Raw genomic sequence first — 27,455 nt, 5'->3', positions numbered from 1 at the left:
GGTTACAGAGAAATCACACAACATTATAGGCTCAATCGAACAAAGTACCCCGCTGCTGATAAATCATTGACAAAGAGTCAGGCCACCTCTTGGCGCCGTCTCCAAACTTATACGTTTCCGAACCCGGTTATGTGTAGTCGTTATTATCCGGGACAATATTCAAACGAGTGTAAGCAATGTAAGGCCAAAGCGGATCTCAACCATATTCTCTGGAAATGCCCTTTTGCCCCCCTGGAGGGACAAAAAATAAAGTCACTTGAACAATGGGAGGCTCTCCTACTCAGCTCCGATCCGGAGACTCAAACAAAAGTCGTCCAACTGGCCGAAGACGCCGCCAGGAACCAAGACCTTCTGGCCGTCGTTTAGGCGGGGGGCCTATATGCCCCTCAGACTGTTGGCAATAAACGTTTTACAATCCAAATTGAGAGTGATATCACGAATGTCACGCTGCGATTCTGAGGTCTCCGCTCAGAGAGTCTCACAGAGCAATGATTTCGGCGTGGTCGCAAGCGTGGTTCTTCTCCACTCTGAAGAAGCAGAAGGAGTTTACCGCTATAATCCGCTTGCCTTCGACAAAACGCCGTGATTCCACATCACAACCTAGAAATCGAAGCACAGCACCAAACGAAAGTGCCACCGCGGACCCGAATAGGACGGCCATCTTTGTTTATGTTGTGGCAGTGTTGAAAGATATATAGCCTCTTTCCGGAGTTGCGAATCATCGGGTAGCGCCGCTAAAACGATGTAACAATGAACGATTAGCACGGCTTCTCGGCCAAACAAGATTTGAGTTAATGTCTGGCATTGACTGCCCTCCGATATGGATTCGTACTGCGCATGCGTCGCAGTGTTGCTTTGTCTTTCAATTCTTCAAAAAGATTGCATCATTCTTTGCTGGAAAATAAAAATAACGCTTATAGGACAAACAGGACAAAAGTGGCGTTTAGGGCAAATAGACAAGATAGAAGCGACATACGTGTCATCCAGCCTTGTAGCTTTTTAGAGACTTTAGAGAAGACGTGCGTTGATTGTGAAGACCTTTATTTTTTGTTGCAACAGTGTTTGCCGCTACAGTATTCCGTAATATTTGGCAGTTGACAGCAAGTAGTAGATCACTGGCGTCAAATAGTACCGAAAGTCTTAGTAGCTTCGGCAGCTCCCACATCATTTGCTGATTGATCAACACACTTGAGGATTGCGTCTTAACTGAAGCTTAACAGTTCTGAGTAATTTTCACCCTGCCACTTTCCAGAGAGCAATCAATCGTCCGCGGATTTGTCACAGTGTGGTTGGGGGCTTTTTCACCAAGAAATCTTCAAGGTATCGGAATAATACAATTGAATGCACCGAAACTTGGGAGCAAAAAATTAATCGTTTTTTCGATAATTAATTGACAATTAATATTAATAATTTTTTGCTATCCCGTGAGCAAATTCAGTCTGCTCGTTATAAAAAAAAATAGAGACGTGTATGCACACGCATGGAGCACTGAATTTATTTTAGTGACGCACGAAAGTTTTGCAAATTTAGTTCACCATGTACAGCTGATGAAAATTCGCATTTAATATTTTATGAATATGGCAAGAAAGGCCGCCATTCTCCCCGTTCTTGCTCCGAAGTCAGCCGTAGACACTGAGTTATTTTCACTTTGTAATTTATAAATCAACCGTCCGGGATGTTTTTATTGACGAAGCTTGTACGTTGCAAAGCTTTAGTGGAAATTCACTGTACATTTTATTCTTTGACTTTGTGTTTTAAGCCTGTGTGGCGTTATAAAGTGTCAATATTGGTGTACATTCCGAAAATCGTCACTTATGTCGCTTTGGACAATCGTATATGAGGTACTGCAAAACATTTCTAAGGTTGATGAGCTCTTAGAGCATTTTAATGGTGCTATGATGGGTTTGGAGACCTACGCTCTTCTCGTCAGCTTCGCAGTGGTTTGGTTATTGCTTGAGAGCCTGTTGTTTTGTAGTTGGTCCAAATCCACACCGCCACCGTTACGGGAACCTGGAGCGGAGTGTAACAGAGCAACAAAGTGCATCAGTAGGAGGAATAACCGCGCAATATAAAGTAAAGTCAAGTTTACGGAGCATCGGATTATTATTACTAGCAGATAGAAATAGAAAATTATGGCCTTGAACAAATAATTTACAAAAAGCTGTCACTCATCTCTTTCTTTCTCTCTCTCTCATACATACATGCACGCATGCGCACGTCAACGCGCGCACATGCTGATTTACGCTCACACGCTTACGTTATTAAAACTTCCCAGCCCTTCAAACTCTCTTTGTTGGCTGATGTTCGCAGTCGGAAAGACAACAGTAAACTTCTAATCAGTTATATATTATTTTGATCATTGTTTGTAGGTGAAGGATATTTATCAGTAAATGGCCAGTTATTAAACACAGTTATTCTGGATTGATGCAGAAGATTTGGAGAGGAGTACAGGAAATATACAGCCAGGACAGCTGTTGGCGAATCAATTGCTCAGAAACAAATCACAAGCATGATGACAAGAGGAAGACAAGAGTTTCAGCAGATGCTAGAGAAATGACGCTTTTAGCACATTGTTCATTCGAAGTGCGTTGGAGCGGCGTAAACCGCTGAGTTTGTATTAGAGACCTTAACAGGCCTCAATAAGAGGCTCGGGACCTGCCAGGGCCTAACCTGTGCCCTCAGAGCTAAGCACAGACCTGGTCAAGGCTCGGCCGTTTACCTCTCCAGTCGTATTGTCCCAGTGTAGGCCCGATGCCGACGGCAGTAGAGCTGGCAAATTTCTCACTGTGTATGCATACCTTACTGAACGCATAAACTAATGAATGTGTAAGCACACAAACGCATATTACGCAAGAAAGTGATGAGTATAGTTTTGTTCACGTTAGGCTTCTTTTCTTTGTAGGCTACAGCGCGAGACGTAGACTTGAAAGAATTAGAAGTACAAAATTACTCAATTGTTCCCGCAAAAGGAAAAAAAAGAGCAAAGAAATTAACGCAGATGTTTTATCAGGTTTGTTACACGAAGTCGCCAGGGGACAGATGCTGCCGCGTACGCTACATTAGGGGCTGAAAGCTGCAGAGCGGGAGGAGAGTATCGCAAGGAAGATACAGGCGCGCTGTGCCCCTTCTTTGTTCTGTTACGCCAAGAAAGAAGCAGGCCCGTCGTGGCGGCAGAGTGGATGATGCACTGCGCTTGTGTGCGCGTAGTTGGTTCATCGAATATCCTAGATGCTGCTGGCGCGTTTTGACGGAGGAGAAATACAAAATCTGCTGTGTGCTCTGTGGTCACAGCGAACTTCAATGGACCTCAGGTGGTAGGAATGAATCACTAACCCTTCACAAGGACGCCCCTAATACAGCCTGTGTGCAGCTTAGGGCCGGTAAACAACCCTAAGAAGAAGAGTGCTTGCGCATTCCTTAGCGGCTCGTTATACAACTTAAGAAAATCTACACGGACAATCTAGCTTCCTGCATTTGTTGTCACTCTTCACCGATGCGCTGAGGGCCCAGAAGGTTTCTCACGCATCGCTGGCCGTTTCATGAAAATAATTTCACCGAACGCTGTTTTTGTTTTCGAAATACTAAACTTCTACCGAAAATTTTTGTTTCCTTCGTGTGCGTTCCGCTGGGCGCACGCACTAAAGCAAGATGGAAAGCTAGGCTTGTCAGTAGCAGCTCATTTTGGATGGACTAGCGCGCAAACACGACGAAGGAGAGAAGAATACGTACAGACGAGCCCTGACACACAACTAATGCTTTATTGAGAAAAGCGAATTTATATTCATAAGTCATGTGACCTCAGAGAGCCTGGTGCAAACGAGCAAAACACAGGTTCACCCCGCGGCTGATAAGATTGTTTAAGAAATACCCTTTGAAAAGCTCTGCGCATGTGCTCCAGGCTCTGTAAGGTAACGTGGCTCTTGCCTATACATGTGTTTTTTCCAATAAAAAATTATCTGTGTGTCAGCTCTCGTCGTTCATATTGATTTCGCCCTGTTCCATTCAATGTACACTCCCTGTACATGAAGCTGTGACGCGTGCGAGCTAATTTAAACGCATCACTTTAAACGCGTCCCATATAACAGGATGAGAGATGTGTGCGCACGTTGCGAATATATGTCAGAGCAGGTTGCCTCGCTAGTGTCGCGTTCGCGAGCCGCTTGCTGGCGATGCGCTTTTATAACCCCCTCTTGCTGCGAGTGGCTCTGTGCGGAGCGAAGGCTCGCTGTGCACGAAAGTGAGAATACTCGCTGGGAGTCCCTTTGTCGCATGGGCCCTTGTCAGGACGGACGGGCGACTTGAGACTTCCACACGTCATCTCGCACTGTCAGAGAAGCCCACTATTCTGAGCATCGGATGATGAATTGTTTTTTAGGGAATGAAAGTAGTGCGTTTGAGTGACCGGCTACCCGTTTTGTACCGCGTGTCACGGCACTTTTGAATGGTAGCTGCTTCCGTAGGGCCAGCGTCCAGGCCGGAAACGACTACTTACAAGGAGCAAGCGATCACTGTATGCTCGGTATGCCTCCCTTGTTGGTCGTAGAGCCCATTTTCTGGAAACAGGGTCTTACTCTGCCATTTGGAGCAGGAAGTAGTTTGTGTGCCGCCCCCCCCCAAAAAATGAGCCAAGCGAAAGTTGAGAGAAGCTGACATAAGAGAACTGTGGTTTTAAGAGCGAGAACAGGACAAAGCTTAGCTCTAGCTCGTAAAAATTAAGAATTAGACTGACCGAGATTCTTCAAGTGTGAGCTCTAACCTGACATTTAACACCCCATACAATTTGTAGGCGCCGCTGTGGCCGATTCGTAAATTTTGTAAACAAAGTGCACATAGTGAAGAACGCCTCATAATGCCTTGAATCTTGTCGCTGACAAGGTCTAACCAGCCATCACCAGCGTATGTTTGTCACTAATGTGGTGGGGCATGGAAGAATACTACCTTGAAATTCACTCCAGGCCAGCTTGAGTCACGTAGGTTAGCTGAGGCAAAAAATAAATGACTACAACTGCAGACGACCCTGACAGACAAAGAAGTCACAAAAATTACCAGTTGCAAGAGGGAGGGAAAATGTTCAATTTTTATGATACGAAGGCACATTTTCTTAAACGGAGTGTCTAGCGTTCCGTCCAGACAGAACATTTGCTGCTGCTGCAGTTCCGTCCAGACGGAATATTTACTGCAGCTAGAGTTCTGTGCATACAGTAGACAGTTTTAGTTTCACGTACGTAGAAGCTTCACGTAAGTAGAGCGCTTACAGGTCACCAGTGCGCATACGCAGAACGTGAAGTGTCTTTATGGGTCGCACGGACGTAAGTGAGATTCGAATCTTTGCATTCCGGTCTTCACGTTGCTTGCGTACGTAGCGTTGGCAAGATGGCGGCGCCCTGCCCGCCCGCTTCACAACGATAACAGCTTCGTCGCTAAATCCTCGACGTAGTATCAAGCTGTAAACTGCTGTATTTACCTTCAGTTGGTCCATTCTAGCTCTTGCATGAAGTTTTAGGTGAGAACTAGCTTTTGTTTTCCAGACAGAAATCCGTTCCAGCAGCTCCTAAGCCTGACGGAGAAGCGTTTGTGGTCGTCATAGCAACGAGTGTGCCGACGGTCTCGCGAGACCACGCGAAGCTCAAAACCTCGTGGGATATTGCGAGACCCTCGGCACAGCCAGCGGGAAAAGCAAAACGGTGCACGTTTTGGCTTCTTACGCACTCGTCGTCAACACGAGTGGGACACTAGCGCGCCTTCGCTTCTCGAAATACGATGATTTGAATATGCTGCGGGGCGTGAGGGAATGCAATCCCTTTGAAGACAACATGCAACATACAGTTCGGTGGAATGAAATCGCTCAACGTTTGTCAGAAGAAAAGGGGAAAGTATTTACCGCCCGCACTGTGGCTTGGCCTAGCTCCGCTCCAAGCAACTTGACTAAAGAAAATTAGTTTTGTTTATCTGTACGACATGGCGCGGCACAACATGCTAGTGGATTTTTTAGGTTATATGGCAGATCTGCACAGTTTCCTTGCCGTACGTGTAGCTAAAACTGTACGAAGGGACACGAGCGTACGCTAGGTATAGACTGCTCACGTTTACGTGCGCGGAGGTTCTACGTATGTAAAACTAAAACTGTCTAATGTCCGTACTGTCCATACTATAGAAAATGGGTGATTTCTACCCATATAAAGCATTTTTTTGCCTCTGGACTAACCAGTTGACAAAGCTATATACAGATGTTCTCGCTACGCATGTATACGGCACCAAAATATCTGTCCGCGTACTGCGTTTAGTTGCATCCTCGAAGGTATAACTTCCGTTCATGCATGCAGGATCGGGAAAATGATATTGTTAGAAGCAGAATGCAGAAACTCTTCGCGAAGTCATGTGAAGCCCTGTCTGTTTGTGCTGCAAGATGACGTAGCGCGAAAAAGACTAAGACGTACAGAAACGGTCAACAAGCATTATGCAAACGCACCAACAAACCCAAGCCAAAACTCGCTCTATTGCCATTTCTCACTGACTGCTTGGAAAATAAAATGATGCTGCAGAATATCCTGTCACACATTACGCGGAACAGGATTGCCACTTTTTTAAATGGACATGCAAAAGTCTGCAAGCTAACTAGTTTCCCAATCCCTAACGCCAGCTTTAATTCTGTCTTGACATAACTCTTGTGGCAGATAATGCTGGACGGAACTGTATGGTATCAGGTATAGTGCCGTATGGACGGAACCCCATCGCTATATGCACTTCCGTCCGGACGGAACTCTAGCGCAAATTGTAGTTCCGTCTGGACGGAACTCTAGCCACAGCCTTTCTTAAATCGCCATCTATAGTTTACGTATCTTGTCTCAAACAGTGTTCGATGAACGGGCCAGGTAGTTTTCGGCCGAGGGTGTGTACCATGTCGTGCACAGTTTCTTTTCGAAATCTGTTATCCTACGCCGGTATGCTTTTTGCTGACAGCCTTCACAGTAAAAGGATTCCTTGATTCTGCGTTTCATAGAATTCGAGAGTAGTTTTTCGTGGCACGTCTCAAACGGCGGAGAGTGGCGTTAGACTCATTCTCTTTCATCGTATAGTGCAACTGAACGTGCGAATTGAAAACTTACTTAGGCTTTTCAGTATGGATTATACTGCGTAAAGCAAGTTTACAGAAATCGATTTGAAGCTGTCTCCTTTTGTTTCAACTAAGAACCACCATGGCCTATTTGCTGAGCGGGGTTTTTTTTTTTCGAAATATCTTGGCCCAGAAGTCATGTGGTCAGGAGAACCAGGAAAGTTGTTTGTATTTAGCCCCACGCGGGAACAAGGAACCAACAGCAACAAAACATAAAACAGAAATGCTGTTTACATTTTTACTCGCGGAGATCATTCAGCGTCTTTGACCTTACTGCACTGAACTAGCAAGGGAGGCATCAGAGGCTCGACATATATCTGTGTATGTCCCCGAGCTTGGGCCTGGTCCGTGGGCTCAAGCCCGAGCCGAGCCTTATCCTCAGAACGGAAGGCCCGTGACTGGTTGAGGCCCGGCAAAACACCGTATTTTTCAGCTCGGCCCGGGCTTTCATGTGGGCCCGAGCCCGAGCAGTTTTCAGCTCGTAATACTTACCCACGCACCGAGGAAGCAACTCAGAGCGAGACAGGCGTTTTCATATCCAAAAACTTCGTATACACACCCTGCTATAGGCGGCGTAAGAATGGCTCTGGCAAGGCAAAAAGGAAATGGTAAGTTAAAAATGTTTGACAGCAAACACCTTTTAGCCACTATAAGCGCTTCAGAACTCACCCGATGACTAGGAAGGAGAATATACAGCTAGAGACGAAACTGTTGGTGCGAATGTTGTTTGGGTAACCAAGGCGCCTGAGAACGGAAAAAAAATTAATGTTAGTGCTTTTGAAAGTTTATTTCTCGTTGTTTCCTGCCTGATATTTCCAAATGAACTTACATGACGTGGTTTAGAACGTGACTGTAGGCACATATAAATAGTATTGATGACCCAAAGCCGATCAGAACTTGACATGCATATACATTCCAAAGCTTTCTGTAAAATAAGGCATGACAACTAAAACTGGGCTGTATCGAACATGAATACTCAGTTTTTGTCTTTCTTACGAAAAGTAGCTGTTAAACACCAGAAAGCTGCCTTGAAGGCAAGGTGCCGGATATTAATTCGATAGAGATTTACACAGGAAAGTATCTATTATGACACAGTACAAAGCATGCATTGGAGCTCGAAGCACATGTGCTTTGATTAAGTAAACTTGATTAGCGAATGACTTTCGCTGTAATGGCCGGCTTATCGAGCAGAAGCAGCTGGTCTTTCTTAGCAAGCAATCTTTCAATCACTTTCTTTCAATCTTGCAATGGAATAAGAGCTTAAGGAACAGGTCGCTGGCATTGGTACTCATTAAAGAAAGCCAAAGCAACGAAGTCGAACCTTACAAGGTCGCCTACTCGTTTTTAGCGGTCGAGCTTGTTTTCAACGTATGTCTTGCAGGAAAGATTGACTATTTATACTTCTGAATGAAATGAAAGATCGCTGGTGTACATAGGATGAAGCACAGTTAAAGGAAGGATAATATTTGAACTAAAGTTTGTAGTTACGGTTTTGTAATTAAAAGGAATAGAGGATACTCCAACGTAAAGTGGTTTAAGAGAGCGTTACACGGAATGGATGCGCATGTATAAGCCAGAAAACAGGCGAGAAAAGTGTACCTTTGCGAGGCAATGAATTTCGCTGGTGCTATCACAAGAAACCCTATGGTGGACATGGATTGGCCTAGTACCATACACCAGCCGTCGCCCTGTGAAACAAGTTGAACATTTGCACACAGATCAAGTGAAAAGCTTTATGCGACCGCTACCTTAAAATGACTGAAGGTTCCAGCGACGATACAACCACAAGCATAGGCGCCGTACTGAATTGTATAAACCATTCCGGTCTGAGAAGGTAGCAGGTTGAACTGCGGAAAAGAAGAAAATAAAAGATAGACGAAAAATGATAACTGAGAGCGCTTAGCTAAGTACTAGAGATACATTTCTGCGGTATAACACACGTTCTACTGTAAAATATATATCTGTGTAAAATAAAGTGCAGTAATTCTATCTTTTCTGTTTGTTCAGCCTCACACCTGCACGGAAAACTTTTTCCATCATTAATCCTAAGACCTTAACTGATCGATGCTAATTACAGTACAGTATAGTTCCCGACCAATGCATGTTTTTTTCTTGGTTTTGTCACCGAATAGAGCAATGTAAACAAGATATGTATAGTAGCAATTTTTACTTCACACGTTATTCGTCAGAACAAAGAAAACCAAGCTTATAGCGGATTTTTGTAAACAGGCTGACGTTATTTGAAACAAGTTTGCATGTGACAGTTTAACCAAATTTAAGGGACTCCATTTATGTCAACCACGGAAACGCCTTCAAGACTGTAGAGCGCTGTTTGAAAAGTATCGGGCCGAAATCAATCTTTGTGCGCGCACAAAAGAGGTAAAACAAAATTTAAATTATTCATCGTTTGTCGGTGCCCTCAACTCGAATTCTTTGTCCGGTTTTCACCTGACACGCTTCTACCGGAGCATCACCCGCTTACACAGGCACATGTATGCTTATATTCCTTGATTTAAACTCATAGTTTTTCAGCGCAACGGCACACGGCCAAAGAAAAGAAGCTGGAAGCAGCGCTGTGTTCGTCCTTCTTCTCTTCCTGCTTCTTTTCTTTGGCCGTGTGTTGTTGCGCTGAAAAACTATGAGTTCAAATCAAGAATACCAACTAGCCCAAGAACTAGCTCTACTGTTGTATTCCTTCTATATTCCTCCGACTTCCTTCTCTGCCAGGTTTTGGGGAGCTGCTGCCGTTCCTTCCGCTTTTACATTTACTGTCTACTTGCCCTCTATTCGTGAAGTGTACACTGTCCAATGGCCCATGCGAAGCATTGCACGCCTTGCATTTTTTTCTTATTTTCCTTTGCAAATAGGTCAAGATTTGACGCATATATAAGACATGGCTGCTTCGTAGCGAACTTGACGAGTAACCGCAGGAATGATTACCCACTAAGCGATCTACATTTTCTCATTAAATCTGCTCATCAACGTGGCACGAAACAATTCTCGCACTTTTTATATCCGCCGACAAGTTCTGGACGAATATTGGAGCAGGTGGGAGTCGTTCAGAAGCAATAATGCGGGAAAAGGTTAGAGAAAGGAGCCGACAGGAAAGGAGGATTGTTGCTGTTTTTTTTTTATAATGGACGGGCACGGCGATGGGTGTTAACCTCCACAACTCGGGTCACAGTAATGCGTTGCAGACAGCCACAGGATGAGCGGGAAGACTTAACTTCCACGCTTTTTTGAAGGCCTGAAAGCGATGCTTTTATAAAATAAAAAATATTAAAAAAATGGAATAGAGATATCATCACCATCGGCCGCTTTCGAAAACAAACACAATTTTTACGGCGAGAGCTGTTACTTGAGAACACGCATTGAAAGGCCAATAAATTCAAGAGGCAAGTGAAGCCGAGAGAGACGAAAAAAAAAAGAACAGAAAGAATAAGAAGAAGACGAAGACGAGAGGAAAATAGCGGAGTCAACTGAACAGAGAGGAGGGAATGAAGAAAGAAAGAAGAAAAGAAAGAGGAGAAAATGTAGTGAAGACACAGCTCTAGTCGAGTGTTTGAAGTAAACCTTAGCCTAGTTTGACCAAATAGTGAAAACTGTTTGTTTCTGACTACAGCAAACATACTTATGAGTCATTCTTTTGTTCTCCATTGTGATTTAGCTGGTACAGAAAGGTTAGAAGAAAATACAGGGATCCGTACTGGGCTTAGGCTCGGCTCCAGAGTTGGTTCGTTGAATCCAAGGATTATCCAAACCATTGTCAGACTGACCATATCGGCAAAGAACACAGGATCAACAATCAACCACCAGTAATTGATGCTCGTTTCTTCGGCAGTTAGGGCTGGCTTGTTGCTGTCTGAAGAAGAAAGCATGCAATCAACAGAAGCATGGCTTGGTATGCGCAGCGAGTTTGGTTTATACGTTCTGCTACAATCAATGGAAACAATGTCAGTGAAATCAGGGATGCTACGATCTCTTCTGCAATGTTTTTTAGAGCTTCTAAAGGAAAATAAGCGGATTTATATTTATGAAGTTGCCAGTAACTAGGGAAGGTAATTCAGAATTTTTGTTGATTACAATGCTTTTAATTAGTTCTGAGTTTTACTTAACTGTTATGACTGCGATCCCTTCCTTTTTTGTGTGCTACAAAAACAATAAATTATGAAATAGCAGGCGAACAGCTCTTTAAAAAAAAAGATGTATTATCCAACACTTTATAAAAATGGATTCTCCTGTACAATGATTTTTTTTTCGTAAAAAGTCACCTGAATCGCCGTCGAGATGTTGTCGGAGACAAGCAATCACAGGAAATGTTGCCACAGCGATGACACCCAGAACGAAGAAAGGAAGTGGATAAGCCCATACCTGAGGTAAACATACATTTTATTCTCTTATCTGGTTACTTAATTGTTAAAACATGCTTAATAGCATCTTGAAAACCGCTGTAACGCGACGAATATAGATATAGTCGTAGAGAAAAGTAAGAGCCCTTCTTCCGTGTGTTCGGAAACTTCACCGAGATGCCACCTCCTACTGTCGAGACCGGCCCAGTGAGCCGATCTCGACTGCAAGAAGGCTTAGTGATGTGGCAACGCATGAGTATGTCATACCGCGCTGCGGCCGTCTTCAGTCAATTACGTAAATAGTGCTATTCTCACGGGTCAAACTCAAGAATTCTGCAAGTGCTCGAAAAGAAATATGTCCGTCACGCATAAGCTACAAGGGAACAAAGAACGCAACTTTTTCCACTTTTAGCTGTTTATCTATAACTGCTTTTATTAGCTGAGGCCAAGAAACTGCCTCATCTGATATATGAAGGTAGCTCTTGTTTAGTGCATATTTACTCGTTTAGGGCATAATTGAGGCATATTAACTTGTTTAGGGAATAATTGTAGCATACTAACTTGCCACATTATCGAAATCTTTTTACATGGCCTATTAAGCGCACGCTGCAAGTCAGCGGTGCCGAGCCAGCAAGACTTAAATGCTACGATGTACCGCGAAGAAAAGTTTTACGTGACTTGGGATCTGCCGAAAACAATTAAATTGCCATGCACTCCGTACTGCGGAGCAAACAAGGTTTCTATGGCATGATTCTTAGTTTCACAGGCGCACATAGACTACAACAGGAGCTTAAAATTCTACTTTTGTTGGACGCCAAAAATGTAACTCTCGATTTGCTGCCTTGCGTCAGATTTTTTGCACAACCAATCGATACTTACGTCGATTAGGTGACCTCCAAGGTAACTCCCTGCCATGTTGCCTGCGCCCCAAAGAAATTCGAGGAACCCCTGAAAATGAGAGAAGATGCTACAGTTCTTCGAAGAGGGTTACTGACGAGATGCCTACAGAGAAGTCAAGTGAAATTTTATAATGCATCAGCGGCTGCTATTTTTTTTTCGTAGCTTTTGGGAAAGTTCATTAAACTTTTGCCTCTTAGTGCAATGATCAACTAGAGCATTGACGAGTCGGTAAGGCGACCGACAATGAGAAGCGCCTGAAACTTCAATCAAATAATACATTATAGTAGACTAGAAAAAAAAACTGCTGGGAATAGACACATTGAAAATGATCTAAAATCACCAAGTGATTTCATGAAAATACGTATCAAAAGCCAAAAAGTTTGAGGGAAACAAAGTGACAAATAGCTCAAAGATTTGTAAAAGAACCACGCCCTGTGTGGTATAGAGTAATTGTAATCCACCTCGATTATGGTGTTGGAAATGAGCAGGGAAAAACTCACAATGAAAATGCCGCTGTTGTCCTGAAATTTTGTAGTAACAACTGTAAACATGCCGACGAGGTACATGTTGTTGGCCAGACCGCCGAAAATTACGGAAGCAATGGACGTGAAGAGCAGAGCTTCAGCATTTTGTATCCAGTACAGGCAACTGATAAAAAAGGAGGAAATGTTCGAATGTCTATGTTCATAAATAGTACTCACGCATTTCAAGGGCACACTGGCAATAAATTGTCATGAAAATGAAAAGAACGTAAGTTACTAAAGGTCATCAAATTTTATAATGGCGGTAGCGGTCTTCATCACTTGTTTCCAGTGATCACAAGAGAGTGCAAGCTGTTGAGCATTTTATAGTTCCTGGGTAAATTAAAACAACCCCTAATGCTCGATAAAACGCTGAAAGTAGCCGGTCATGTGAACAGCGTTTTCAATCGGAAGGGCGGTGTGATAACTCATAATGAGGACTTCGGCGTGCCAGTCCAATTTATTTTTTCTCTAGCAGTGAGACACAAGTACTGCAACCGAAACCTCCTTCCGGCCACTTTAATGACCCGTCACTGGATTCTTTGAACGGCAGAAAGCTAGCTAGAAAAAAAAGAGGACTACGATTACATTTTTGCATTCTGGAAAATATTCATAGGCTGCAAAAAAAAAAAAAAATTTTTTTCTAAAGAAACCAATCTAGAAACCTAAACTATGTGAAATTATACTCTAATAGCGAGCAAGTTCATGCATCTTCACTTTGATGAAACAACGCAAACGAAGGTGGCCCGGTAACGCCTGAACAATTAGCGCTTAAAAATCCCATTTGAAATTAATATTGAGCTTGAGCCCCACAGCGTGGGATGTTTCGAGCATTGTTTCATTTATTCTTTCTGCAGCGCTAGTTCGCGATCAACTGAGTAGGATACGAAGAGATTGGCGACAGAACTGAACGTAGAAGACGATGATAACTAAGGGATAATTATCCCGTCACCGAGGAAGCAAAGATACGCCCCTGCTACATTGAACGCTAGAGAGTTTAGTTGGGCTAGTCGGCACTGCGCTCCTCAATTCATTATTTCTAGAAAAATAACAGACACAGACAGGAAACGACAGGACTAGCGGTTGTCCTGTGGTTTCGCATCATGTCGGCGTCTGCCGTTTTAGTACTTGTGATGAATTTAGGACTTTACATTGAGGCAGAATAAATTCTAGATCGAATACATTACGGCTACGTTAAGGTTTGCATTGCCGAAATGGGAACAAGAAGGTTGTCGCGTCATTGCTTGTGAGGGAAGCCTTACATTCACATTTACTTGGTTACATTGGTAAAAGCAGTGCAGTACCCCTCATTCTTCACTAATGTTGTTCTAATTATTTTTTCTGCTCAATTCACGGCATAATCAATTTACGCATTATTTTCATATGCAGAGCTTGAAATTATGCTACAAATATGTAATTTTTGTATCAAAAATTTTAAAGTCTAGTTTCACTTCCAAATAGCTGTATAAAAGTTTACAAACTCATAATAACTAAATTATTACCGTAATTTTTTCAGGTCATGAGGTCAAGCGCTGCTCTAACTTACATGCAAAACGTAGCGTATAACACCTTGGATAGCACTATTGTTTAAATGGAAGAAAAACTTTCATGTTTTTCTTAGTTCCTCTTTAGGTCGATTTGGCTCATTTCGCAAAAAGTGCTTATTTGATTCATAAGATCTACAGCCCAAAAATGGCGTCAGGAAAATAGTATTACTGGATTCACTGACTTTTCATGCACATCACACAAAGCATGTCAGTTCTCTTACCCAAAGACGATCAAAAACAAGAAGAATCCACCTTGGCCAATCAGGTAGCAGAGTGTAGGTGATTGCGTTTTGAGCTGAGAGAATGGAAAGTAACAAGACGACCGCGTTGTTAGTTTTCTTTGCATCAACCGCTACGGGAGCAAGGAAGAATATCTTCTTACCATTCTCTCAGCAATTATCGATCCCAGCAGCATTCCGCCTTTGTAAGAGGAGAAGACGAATCCATACCTCCACGCCGACAGTCCTCTTGAGCTTGCCTGCAAAGAGAACACGGCTGTATTTATGTCATAATTCAAGAAGACGACGAAAAAAAAAGCTGCTGCTGAGAAAAAGAGGCACAATGGAGGACACAAGGAAAGCAGATAGCGACTAAAAAAAACGAAGCGAGAGAAGTGAATAGGTGCAGCCAGGTTGCGCGATCCCTTACTAAATACCACTGATTATCAGCACTTAGCATATAAATGGAACGTCCGTTCGTGTAAAACCAGGCAGTGTGAGACAGCAATGATGCGGTTGCGGTGCAGGATTCCCAGTTTAAATTTATACCTCTGCAGATGTAGGTGGTCACCGATAAACCTATGCGACTAATGCGGGGACGTTGAATCTGTGGACTATTTCCTTCTCTACTGTCCAAAGTTCGCACTTCAGAGAACGATTTACCGTCTATCCAGGTTAGGGCCCCCGTTATCTCTGCCAGTGTTATTATCGTTCGGTGCGAGCGCTAAAGGATTTGCATTGGGTTTAATTTGCGGGAATCTCCATGATTACATAATTGCAACTGGTAGGTTGAGTTGCTAACTCCTTTAAAAGTCTTGGAGTTTTTTTTTTCTCACCAAAGTGTTCTTTGTTATTTAACATTAAATATTCTTCTGTCGTTTTTCATAGATACATTTTCAAAGTTCACGTTTCGTTCCAATATTTTGTCCTCATCCTATGGAAATTTCCTTATTTATGTCACTACACCTTGGCCAATCCCCCATGTGGGTATGTGCCATTATAAAGAGGATGAAGAAGAAGAACGCGGAGGAGGAGAAGGAGGAGAAGAAGAAGAAGAAGAAGAAGAAGAAGAAGAAGAAGAAGAAGAAGAAGAAGAAGAAGAAGAAGAAGAAGAAGAAGAAGAAGAAGAAGAAGAAGAAGAAGAAGAAGAAGAAGAAGAAGAAGAAGAAGAAGAAGAAGAAAAAAAAGAAGAAGAGGTGACGATAAGATGATGCCCACAGTAAAAAAAGGTGAGCGCTGACGTGGCTAATCGGGGCAGAGAGTTCGAAGCGCACGCGGACGAGGACGCTCCAGCCTGAGGTCTGGAGGTGGTTGTGACCAGGCGTGGTTCGTTGCGCCGCGTGCTGCTGTTGCTGCGTCTTGGCAGCTGCTAGACGCTGCTCAGTTAACAGCACGTCATCCCACGGAGAAAAATGCTCTTGACCGTCCTCTTCAGTAACTTTGCGACCTTCCACCACGAATTAGTGACGTTCCGGGGCGCCTATCACGCAGGCCGCATTGTTTCTTTCTGTATGGGGAGCCCTACGTATCGGTAGTGATCCCCGAATTTTGTGTATTTTGGGTGCACCGTGAGGACGCGCCTGCTCTGTGCAGCACCTATAGTTACCGCGAATGACGCTCCATCAGCTGGAAACGAAGCGGCCACGAGGATTGCCTGTATTAGCCGCCGGGCGGTGACGCCTCATTGAAGCTGTGGAGATCTTTTGTATGAGTGCGAGCAGTGGTGTTCATTGCTTGCTCAACTATTGTAGCCATTCGGGAGCTCCTCTCAGCTGGCGGTCTGTGATCAGAAGAACCTCCACGCGGGTGTGGTCAAGAAGCTGTACGAAGATGCTAAGTGCTCGTTGGAGACTGCGTACGGCGTCATTCGTTGTGGGAGGGTCTACGTCTTTAGTTCAGATGGTTACGTAATCGATATATGATGTAACATCGGGAACAGTCGCGACGCTGTGAAGCTAGCTTCGTCATCACCAGGTTAAACAAACTGGGGGATAGACTAGCTCTTTCGGGTACACCGCATCGATTCTCAAAATTTGTTCGTGTTTGGGGGGTCTGAGCAGATCTCAAACGTCCGTTTCTCCAACAAGCTCCACAAAAATTTTTTAAGTCACTTTCCTGATTAGACCTCTGGCACGGCGTTCAGCAACGCCGTATGAGTGACTATGTCGAGGCTTTACGGAGGGTTCACTGCGACTATAAAGGCGTCTTATCCTGTATTTGAGCCTTCACAGGAGCCGCCACCACAGGAACAGGCTATCGGGTGTCCCGGGTTCGGCACAAATTCGCACCGGCCCATTTTCCGCGACTTTTCTTGGCAGTGGAGGGAAAGCTGCAGAGAAGAAATATGCCATTTCGTCCTACGCAAGGGAATATAGTCCCTGGTTGCAGTTAATAGTTTACCCTAGATGTATTGTACTAGTAGCAGTCATTAATTAGGGCGTATTTCTAGCATTACTGCCCAGTTTCAATTTAAGAGAGTGGCAGCAAAACATTCCTTTTGGCTACAAGATTTTTGAATATGCCCGGTTGCATGAAACTTTTAAAGATGACGGCAGCTACATAATTGACGGAGAGAAGCAATGAGCAACGTTCTAGGCGGCTGTGCAGCCGGCTGCACTATTGGCGGGCTTAGACAATTGCAGGCTATCCGCTTCTGTGCCTTTCTCCCCATTTCCAAAAAAATGTCGCCCCGTATAGTTGCCGCCATTCTTTAGAACAACTTACATGTATAGTGGTGGTGAGGGAAATTTGACGGAGGTTGGCCACCTCTGAAGGATGTTTTCCTTGCTTGGAGGATTAGCATTACCACGGCTTGTTTCAGGGTGGCTGTATCTCACCACGTCTCCAAATTTCATCCACGTACACGAGAAGCTCCTCTCAGTGCGAATCGGTGAGGTCCTGGAGCGTCGTCCAGGTCCCCTTATACTTTCATGGGGAGCAGTTGACATACACCTGTTCGAGTGCTGACAAGCTTGGCCTTCATGCGCAGTGTCTCGATAGCCTTCGACTCATTCATGCAGTCAGGGGCGTATTGAACGCCATTGGCACGGGCTCTCACGAAAAAAAAAAAAACGGATGCTGCCTCTTTTTCGAACTCATCATGGTTGATGGCGGTTAGGAATAACACGTCCCCCCCGTATCATCGAAGTTTCCCTCCCGCACAAGGACAGAAATGTGGCCCAGAGTTTGCCGGTGCCGGCGTTCCGTGAGAGCGGCTCAGTGGTCCTTCCATCCATGACGAACAATTAGTTTTTTAGTTGCATCGGATTATAGCTTTCTGCCGTTGTCCTTCCCGGACCCGTCACACGCCAACGAGGTGGCGATCTAGAGCCGGGGAGTCAAGAACAATGCCAGCCGGCCGACCAGACCAACAACAAGCCGGGAGTGAAGTGAAACTTGTTTTGGCTTTACCTTCATACATAGTGATATTTAACGGACAAACAGTTTAATAGTGATGGTTCAACAGCGCAAACACACACAGACCAAGAAGGAGACAAGACAAAAAGTTTAACACTGTCTGTGTAAATTTAAAATGTAATTGGCCTTTTATTTTGCTGGAACGCCTGGCATGCTTCTTTGAATGTTATGGCTTTTGCGTTTGAGCGCTCGTCCGCAACTAAAGCGTTAGAGCGCGTGTACGTCTGCGCCTTCTCTCTGCTCTGAAGTGTTCGCGTTTATTGTTTGATTGTTATCTTTTTGCGCGTGCCATATTTTCGGTGTCCTCGTCGGGTGGACTGGAATATGGAGCGCGCATACTAACTACGACGTTAGCACAAGCGCATTGCAAGCGCAAGTGCATTCTGTGTTTCTGTGTGCCTTAATGGGTCGAGTTGAGCCATGTTACTCTTTAGTTAATGCTAACATGGCAGTTGATGCGGAAGGGCTTGGTCTGAGGCCCTGTTGTTGCGATTCAGGTTTAAAAGCGGCATTATTGTGAGTAAACTTCACCGTGGGCTTTTTGTTGCTCAAAGAATCGAAAAACAAAACGCAACTGTAACAAAGAGCAGCTAAGAGCACAGAGCAAATACAACAGCATAAAAGAATGCGGAAAGTTGATGCGGAAGGGCTTGATCTGAGGCCCTGTTGTTGCGATTCAGGTGGAAAAGCGGCATTATTGTGGGTAAACTTCACCGTGGACTTTTTGTTGCTCAAAGAATCGAAAAACAAAACGCAACTGTAACAACGAGCAGCTAAGAGAACAGAGCAAATAGAACAGCATAAACGAATGCGGAAAGTTGATGCGAAAGGGCTTGGTCTGAGGCCCTGTTGTTGCGATTCAGGTGTAAAAGCGGCATTATTGTGGGTAAACTTCACCGTGGACTTTTTGTTGCTCAAAGAATCGACAAACAAAACGCAACTGTAACAACGAGCAGCTAAGAGCACAGAGCAAATAGAACAGCATAAACGAATGCGGAAAGTTGACGCGAAAGGGCTTGGTCTGAGGCCCTGTTGTTGCGATTCAGGTGCAAAAGCGGCATTATTGTGGGTAAACTTCACCGTGGGCTTTTTGTTGCTCAAAGAATCGAAAAACAAAACGCAACTGTAACAACGAGCAGCTAAGAGAACAGAGCAAATAGAACAGCATAAACGAATGCGGAAAGTTGATGCGAAAGGGCTTGGTCTGAGGCCCTGTTGTTGCGATTCAGGTGTAAAAGCGGCATTATTGTGGGTAAACTTCACCGTGGACTTATTGTTGCTCAAAGAATCGACAAACAAAACGCAACTGTAACAACGAGCAGCTAAGAGCACAGAGAAAATAGAACAGCATAAACGAATGCGGAAAGTTGATGCGAAAGGGCTTGGTCTGAGGCCCTGTTGTTGCGATTCAGGTGCAAAAGCGGCATTATTGTGGGTAAACTTCACCGTGGGCTTTTTGTTGCTCTAAGAATCGAAAAACAAAACGCAACTGTAACAACGAGCAGCTAAGAGAACAGAGCAAATAGAACAGCATAAACGAATGCGGAAAGTTGATGCGGAAGGGCTTGGTCTGAGGCCCTGTTGTTGCGAATCAGGTGTAAAAGCGGCATTATTGTGGGTAAACTTCACCGTGGGCTTTTTGTTGCTCAAAGAATCGAAAAACAAAACGCAACTGTAACAACGAGCAGCTAAGAGCACAGAGCAAATAGAAAAGCATAAACGAATAGACATCCGCACTCGCTTGACAGCTCAGGCATAGTTTCATTATTTGCGTAAGCAAATTTTTTGTGATATGGCACAAAACGCAAAAAACGAGATAAAATCTGCTGAATGCAACGTAACGCATCATCAGAATGCTGAAATTTGAGCTCTAACCACATCTAAGATACACGGCTGCTGTGGCCTCGGGCTCTACCAGAGCCTCGTGTGCCCGCGTGCATGCAGTACTTGTTTGTTTATTGCTATTTAACGTCCCAAAGCGACTCAGGCTATGAGGGGCGCCGTAGTGAAGGGCTCAGGAAATTTCGACCACCTGGGGTTCATTTCATTCACGTGCACTGACATCGCACTGTACACGGGCATCTAGAATTTAGCCTCCATCGAAATTCGGCAGCCACGGCCGGGATCGAACTCGCGTCTTTCGGGTCAGCAGCCGAGCGCCGTAACCGCTGAGCCAGCGCGGCGGGACCGTATGCAGCATTGTTTTTCTTGGTTCGGTCCGGCTGCGGCTGCTAGGCAATGATTCTGAATATTTCTGACGCATATTCTATTTAACTGGCAATTGCGGACAAGCGCTGACATAGACAAAAAGGTCAGATAAAGTGAGGTCTAGTTACGCACTCACCACTTCAGGAAAAAATGGCTGTATCAACGCAAATCCTGCCGAAATCCAGAATTCCGTGTGTATTAAGGGCACCAGCCAAAGGTGGCTCTTGATCTTATGCACTGCGTATTTGACTCTAGACTGGCGTTGCGATGTCTCCTTCGGACCATTCTTCATCACCACGCACGGCTCGTCACCGCTAAGTCCATCGCCGCGCTGCTTCTTGATCGCAGTGTTTGCGCATTCGGCTATCCGGCCAGAGTGGTCGATAAAATACACGCTGTCGCCACCCGCCGTCATAGCTGCGTCTGGACACGGCACGCTGCTCGTCGTGCAACTCTAGCACTGATCGCCAACCACCGTGTTGGGCTGCTCGCAGAGCGTCGGCGCATTCGTCAACGGCGGGACATGTTAAAAAAAAATAAACAGAGCAAAGAAGCACAGCGACTTCAGCTGGGCTTTCGCGTAGTTGTTGCCGCAACGTGCCTTCACGTGGAGGATGTGGGGTGCGTGCGAGCGATCGCATCGTACGCGCCAACACTTGTCGTGCCAGGCAACTGTCCGCACCCTTTCCACTTCTGCCACCTGCGACCCGCTTTTCCCTCTCACACGAAAGCATCCACGTCCTCATTGGGATTCAGGCCCAGAACACGACTGGACGTCTAAACGGCTCAATTTCAGATTGCTTCAATGAAAGGATTACTTTGCTTCAAGGAAAGGATTTCTCGTATTTTGCTTGGCTGCGCCGACTGAATTGAATTAAACTAGAGAAAAATATCCATGACAGCAGGTGCTGTTGATTTAAATGTTGGAATGATTATTTTTCGTCATTTTTGGAGTGCGCGCGATGGGAACAAGTCGCAAAATGTTCTTTTCTGACGTCCGAACATCCTAGAACCAGAATCCGTACCTTCGTGCTCGAATTACTGAAAATAAAATATAATCGGTGGTATCTGATTGGCTGAACGGGCGACGCCTGTCATGGCGAACCCACGTGCAACGGAAAACTGTCGACTAACGGGTTAATAACCGACACCAGTGTTCAGGTTGCGGTTTCAATGAGTTCACCACGATAAATTCCCGGAAAGCTTGTTTCACTTGTCCTGTCTTTTTCCCGGAGCATCATGTACATTAAACGGGCAGCATCGCTTAGCATCACATTTGTAGGCCACCAGATGTAACCTTAATCGAGGTAATACGCTACGAAATCAGAGCTTGTTCGTGTAAGTGTGATTATCGAGACGTTGTGACAGCCTTGAATTTACAGTGGTCGCGTAGCGGTTGCGGACGCAAATGAAATATTTAAAGCTGTTTGTTATTTAACGGAAACGCAATAGCGCGCACGAAAAGCCAGAGTAGCAGGAAATCCTAGAGGCGTTCACCATGATTGACGATGGCACGTGGGTCAGTGGACCTTGGATAACTTTAACAAAAGAAAAGTGCTTGAAAAAATTTCTTTATTTGAAAGCCAAAATGATTAATTATTTTCGTGCCGGTTTTTGCTTTATTTGATGTTGTGTTTTGTTTTTTAACTTGTCATCTTCCCTCGGTCGATTCATATCTACCTGTCAGCATTGTGAAAAACATTTTTATGCTACGTGTTGTGGATGTCTTTACATTGTTTCTGTTTGTTGTACGTCCGAACGGACAGTATTCACATAGATTAATATCAATTGGGGCGTATTTTTACATAGTTAGCTACTTGTTCCAATCTAATGAAAAAAAGACCGATAATACTAGAGTCTTTGTTTTAAAGCACTGCTCAAGTTTTAGTACGTATATCCTATGAGCCTCCGGTCCGCCCTATTCTTGTGTGCTCAGTGTTATATTGTTAATTGTTAATTTCTGTTAGAAATTTCTCAGAAAGTGGCCTCGCAGCACCATCCAGCCGTCTTCCTGCGAGAAGAAAGCAGGGTGTCGAACTGGATTTTTTTTTGGGTTCGGTTCGGGTTCACGCCTTGCGGGTTCAGTTCCGGGTTCGGCTCCGGAGCGGCATTCCGTTCCGGTTCCAACAGGTTCGGGCCGCACCGAACCGATTCAGACGGGTTGAAACGGGTTCAAAAGGATGCAGACGAAAAAAAATTCTGAACGTAGATGGGTTTCAAGCAACCTTATTATGCTGTTTGCTTTTATAGTTTGGTTTTGGTTTTGTGGGGTTTAACGTCCCAAAGCGACTAAGGCTATGAGAGACGCCGTAGTGAAGGGCTCCGGAAATTTCGACCACCTGGGGTTGTTTAACGTGCACTGACATCGCACAGTACACGGGCCTCTAGAATTTCTCCTCCAAAGAAATTCTAGCCGCCGCGGCCGGGATCGAACCCGCGTCTTTTGGGTCAGCAGCCGAGCACCATAGCCACTGAGCCACCGCGGCGGCTGTTTGCTTTTATATGTGGCATAGGCAGATAACATAAAAATTGTGAACTTTGCTCAATACGAAATCTTTTGACTTTATCAATGCACTTTAATTTACTGTCCCCAGCAAAAAGACAGCAATTTGCGGCAAGAGCCTAAAAATCAAATAAACTCCAAATTAGTGCAAATCAGCTGTGTATATGTTAGAATCAATCTCATGAGGTACAGGGTCGGTCAAAAGTTCGCAGACCACAGGGTCTGCTTTTCAGCGACATATCCAGTCGCTTATGATTCCAACAAAGATATCAAGGTCTCAGAGGTGAGAGTGGTACTTATCCTACCCTCTATAGGGATTTTGGCTTCAGGAGTGTCGTAACTGCCTGACTATATAGCTCTATAAAGCAGACCCTGTGGCCTTTGAACTTTTGACTTACCCTGGGCATAAGGAGGAAAGCTGGTGGATTTTGAAGCGAAAAACTTCACTACCCGCACCACAGCCGCGCTTCGCGTGAGCCGTCGAAGCAAAGATTTGCCACAGCTGCGCATGCGTGAAACCGAGTGACGTCACACGCGGCACAAATAAAAAAAACAAATAGAAGACAAACAGTGCGTCAGGAAAGGAAAATTAAAAGAAAATTGGTTTTAAGGAAAGGAAACGACGCCTGTCTCTCTCATATCTCGGTAGATACCGGAACCGCGCCGTAAGGGCCTTAAGGAAAATGAAATGAAAATTGGCTTTAAGGAAAGGAAATGCCTGTCTCTCATATCTTGATGTACACCTGAGAGGAATGCACACCAAAGTACATGTCTCAAAAGCAACCTTCTAAGAGAGAACCATATTCACTACACGCGCGTCTCCTCCTCCGCCTCCGTACAGGCAGTGTGTGGACGGCCGAACGCATCCACCGTTATCGTGGTGCTCCCAGTGCATTTTGCGCCAACTGCGACAGCCATGACGTCAAACCAAGCACGACTGCAGCTTTTCGCTTGTATATCCAGGCTTAACCAGAGCTAAGCCACTGCCTAATTTTTCATGTGCAAAACCCTCCTGCTTCACGTAGACTCCGTCGCGCGAGTAATAGGCCGCCCCTGAAGCTGGTGTTAGGCGGGGAATTTCTCTTACCCAGAGTACTTACGCTAGCGCCGTCAGGGCTGCTACATGCGCCCTCTACGTTACCGCACACTACTGATAGAGGAAGCTGTCCTGTATAGAAAGGTATATTATACGCATGAGACACTTTATGTTGAATTCGAACTTTCCTCCCTTCCCTTACGGCGCGTTTCAGGTGTCCGCCGAGATATGTGGACAGATAGTGCGCCATTTCCTTTCCCCAAACCAATTTATCGTTGCGAAGTTGCGTGGTGGCACTTTCGCACAACGCATTTACGTCACTTGTGACGCAAATGCTCAACATACAATTTTTAAGACGAAAGCCTTTAGTGCCCCATACTGTCGTTAGCAGACGTGTCGGCAGGAGTGTCGGCAGGAGTCAACAGACGCGTCGGCAGCCGTGTCGACAGACGCGTCGGCAGGAGTGTCGACAGACGCGTCGGCAGCCGTGTCGACAGACGCGTCGGCAGGAGTTTCGACAGACGCGTCGGCAGGAGTGTCGACAGACGCGTCGGCAGGAATGTCGACAGACGCGTCGGCAGGAATGTCGACACGCGTCGGCACCCGTGTCGACAGACGCATCGGCAGATTTGTCAGCCTTTCGGCGTCACTGCTGAAAAAGAAACTGCGCCGAGGGTGGGAATCAAACCAGGGTCTTTGGCATTTGAAGAGGAGACGCTACCACTCCGCCAACGAATGATCAAGGTTCCAGCATGAATAAGGGCGCATCTATACTTCGTTTCATACATGAGCGAAAATTAACAAATGCATTGCCGATAGGCTTCGTGGATAATACATTTGTCATCAGCGTGACAAAAAAAACGATGCTATTGCGAGCGAATCGGTCGAGATCTGTGATTTTGTATTTTGCGTTTGTTGTCTTTTTTCATTTCACGTTTTCGCTGTCCCCGCTGGCCGCCGTGTTTACTCTTTCCGTCCGCCTCCCTTTCACTTTGGAGAAAATGGCGTCCAGGATCCGTTTTCCGAAGTCTGTTCGGGAAGTACTGAGTGCAGTGAGCGAGGACACCGGAGTAACTCCCCGTAGCGTTGCCAAAATCAAGGCGGAGCGTCTGTGCGGGCCTGTGACGTCTCCGAAGAAAAGACCTCGCGCCGTGAAGATTTCAAGCTCGCGAATAGTCAAGAATGACAGCTTCACAGTCCATGCCATTCGTCTGAAAGTGCACAGTATGTACGCGAAGAGGGAAGTCCCAACACTGGGCAGTGTGCTAAAGGCTGGCAATTAGGACGACGACCTGCCGAACTTCAAGAAAACCACATTGTGGAGGTTGATGAAGGACATCGGATTCACATTTCATAAAAGAAAACGGAATCTTGCACTGACCGAGCGAAGTGACATCATTGCCTGACGTCGCAGATACCTGCGGGCGATCAAGGAATTCCGAGGACAGGGCAGGTACGGGTCGTTCCTTGCTTATTTTCTTACGCAGCACGTTTAGACTGGCTTCACATAGAGCTTGATGTTAGCTTTGCAGCCTCGTAGTCGGAACAGTGAGTGTTGCTTCAGGATAACACGTTTAGAAGAAATTGTCTTAACCACGTTGCTGTTGCCGACCTTTTGCGTAGTGGTGATGTTTCAGGACCAGTTTTGCGCTACGTTAGAGTGGGGTACGTGTCTGCATGGGTCAGATTAAATCGCTAAATCCCAATTGGTGCGGCAAGCAAAAACAGCAAAACTGCCAAAAATGTAGCACTGCAATGGGTAGTGCCATCTCGTCGTCGCCGTAGGAACGAGTAAACACCCACCGTACACTGCCCGTTGCTCCGCTGGTGCGAGTTACTGGCGCTACTGCTGCGAACGTTGGCAATTTTCGTTCGCAGTCGCCGCGAGTGAAGAGATTTCAAACGTTGCCGAATTAGTCAAGTACCCCATGCAAACATACAGTGAATATAATCTGGCTACCAAATGCCGCCTGGGCATGAAATATAAGCCCGAACAAGGGAGCAATTAAGCTGAGATAATTCTTTTTCTCGAGTGTCTTTGAGCGGCTGTTTGTGAGACAGGGGTCAGCAGTGCGTTTGTTGCAGTGCATTGCCTACTTACATGCTGCAGCGTGTTCGTTTACTTACAAGCATTGACTCGTGTACTCGGTTGTTTTGCATTTACAGGTGCATCGTCTACCTAGATGAAACCTGGGTCAACGCAGGGTACACAAAAGAATACATCTGGCAGGACAAGACTGTAAAGTCATCTCAGGATGCCTTCCTGAGAGGTTTAACAACAGGATTGGCTGCGCCTTCGGGAAAATGGGCCTGTTTGATTCTTGGACATGGTGGGAGCAGTGCAACAGGATTCGTGGAAGACACTGCTGACTACTTCAGAGCAAAAAAGGGAAACCACGCTGACTATCACTCTGAGATGGATGGCAACTACTTTGAGAAGTGGTTCACCGACAAGTTTTTGCCAAACATTCCGGCCAATAGCATTGTCGTCACGGGCAGTCCTCCATATCATAGCGTGGCTCTTGAAAAAGCACCGCTGGCTGTTTCCGGAATAAACCATTTCTCGCACACACTACGGAGTCAGCATTTTTTATTGTCCTGTCTCATTTATTGTTTGCTCTTTCTAAATATTTTTACCTAGCGTTGTACAACTTTTTCTGCATTCTTACTTGACGCTCCCACAGCTTGGAACTCTTTTTACCTGACTGCACGGGAAAACAGGTCATATCGAGGTGGTGTGTGTAAAAATAATTTGACCCGAAAGTTACAGACGGCCACTTGTTAATCGGGCCACGGCGGAGCACTCAGCACTGTGCTAATTAATTAAACCCGACGAATGAACGTCATCTTTCGCGCAAACCTCTAGCTTGCATCTAAAAAGTATAGTCATAATGCTGCAGAATCGGGAAGAAAACCGCTACTAGTGACCAAAATCCGGTGCGAGCTCAATGACAACGAATTTCGGACAGCTCACATCAACGCGGTATGCATCAAATGAACAGATGCATGCAGTTCATTTCAGAACACGCCATAATATTCAAGCGATTCTGAACAAAACGAGTTTTCTCATTCAAGTGACGCGAAATTCAACTTGCGATGAAAAAAAAAAATGTGTGGAAAAAAAAAGTTTTACCACCCGGGATTTGAACCCACGCACCCGCACTGCCTGTCGACTCCCCGGAGCGACGCGTTAGACCGCACGGCCACAAAACAGCGCGGAGTGATACATTTCTCTTTATTTTTTTCTGCGAACTACTTCCGTAGCCTTCACAGCGTTGCACATGATGCATGAAACGGAGTGTAGTGAATGCATAGGTTTCATAAATAAAATAAAAGGAATAAAGTCAGGAACAAGAAAATGAAAATAAGAAAATAAGCAAAAATAAAAACGAAATAAAATAGGATATGAAAATAAAAATAAAAAACAATAAAAACAAGATAGGAGCAAAAATAAAAAGAATATGAAAAATAAAAAGCAAATAAAAACAAACAGTGCGCCAGGAAACGCTTTCGCCTTGCAGCACTTTAGAGAGCCAAAGTGCCCCCTGAATTTTTTTTTTTACTTTTCTGGGCGCTATCAAAGAGCACCTATGCGTCGACATAATTTTTTGCTTCCTCGATAGAGTCTGGTGAATAGGTCGC

The 27,455-nt window shown here is 45.0% G+C and overlaps 1 protein-coding gene across 1 annotated transcript; it reads right to left on the bottom strand.

Annotated features, from left to right (window-relative positions):
* Positions 1-1,926: 1,926 nt before the first annotated feature.
* Positions 1,927-20,718, bottom strand: LOC149358988 (MFS-type transporter SLC18B1-like). The gene is made up of 13 exons (XM_089567600.1): positions 20,411-20,718; positions 14,814-14,909; positions 14,653-14,726; positions 12,864-13,011; positions 12,343-12,411; positions 11,386-11,485; positions 10,822-10,976; positions 8,863-8,961; positions 8,714-8,802; positions 7,944-8,039; positions 7,784-7,858; positions 7,607-7,700; positions 1,927-2,010 (listed from the first exon to the last, which is right to left on the bottom strand). The coding sequence occupies exons 1-13, from the start codon at positions 20,687-20,689 to the stop codon at positions 1,927-1,929; spliced, it is 1,458 nt and encodes a 485-aa protein (XP_089423726.1). The 5' UTR covers positions 20,690-20,718.
* Between the last annotated feature and the right edge of the window lie 6,737 nt (positions 20,719-27,455).

Source organism: Amblyomma mixtum, chromosome 2 (assembly GCF_055824585.1).
Source record: "Amblyomma mixtum isolate Tamu chromosome 2, ASM5582458v1, whole genome shotgun sequence".
NCBI lineage: Eukaryota > Metazoa > Arthropoda > Arachnida > Ixodida > Ixodidae > Amblyomma > Amblyomma mixtum.
The sequence above is the reverse complement of the archived record's forward strand: the minus strand, read 5'-3'. Positions and strand labels throughout refer to the sequence as shown.

What these genes read in the sequence shown, in the direction of transcription:
- LOC149358988 (XM_089567600.1), bottom strand. Translation starts at nt 20,689, where the DNA reads ATGACGGCGGGTGGCGACAGCGTGTATTTTATCGACCACTCTGGCCGG. An exon ending in CGATAATTGCTGAGAGAATG is followed by an intron (nt 14,727 to 14,813) that starts GTAAGAAGATAT and finishes CCATTCTCTCAG; the next exon opens with CTCAAAACGCAATCACCTAC. An exon ending in TGGAGCCGAGCCTAAGCCCA is followed by an intron (nt 8,962 to 10,821) that starts GTACGGATCCCT and finishes TCTTTTCCGCAG; the next exon opens with TTCAACCTGCTACCTTCTCA.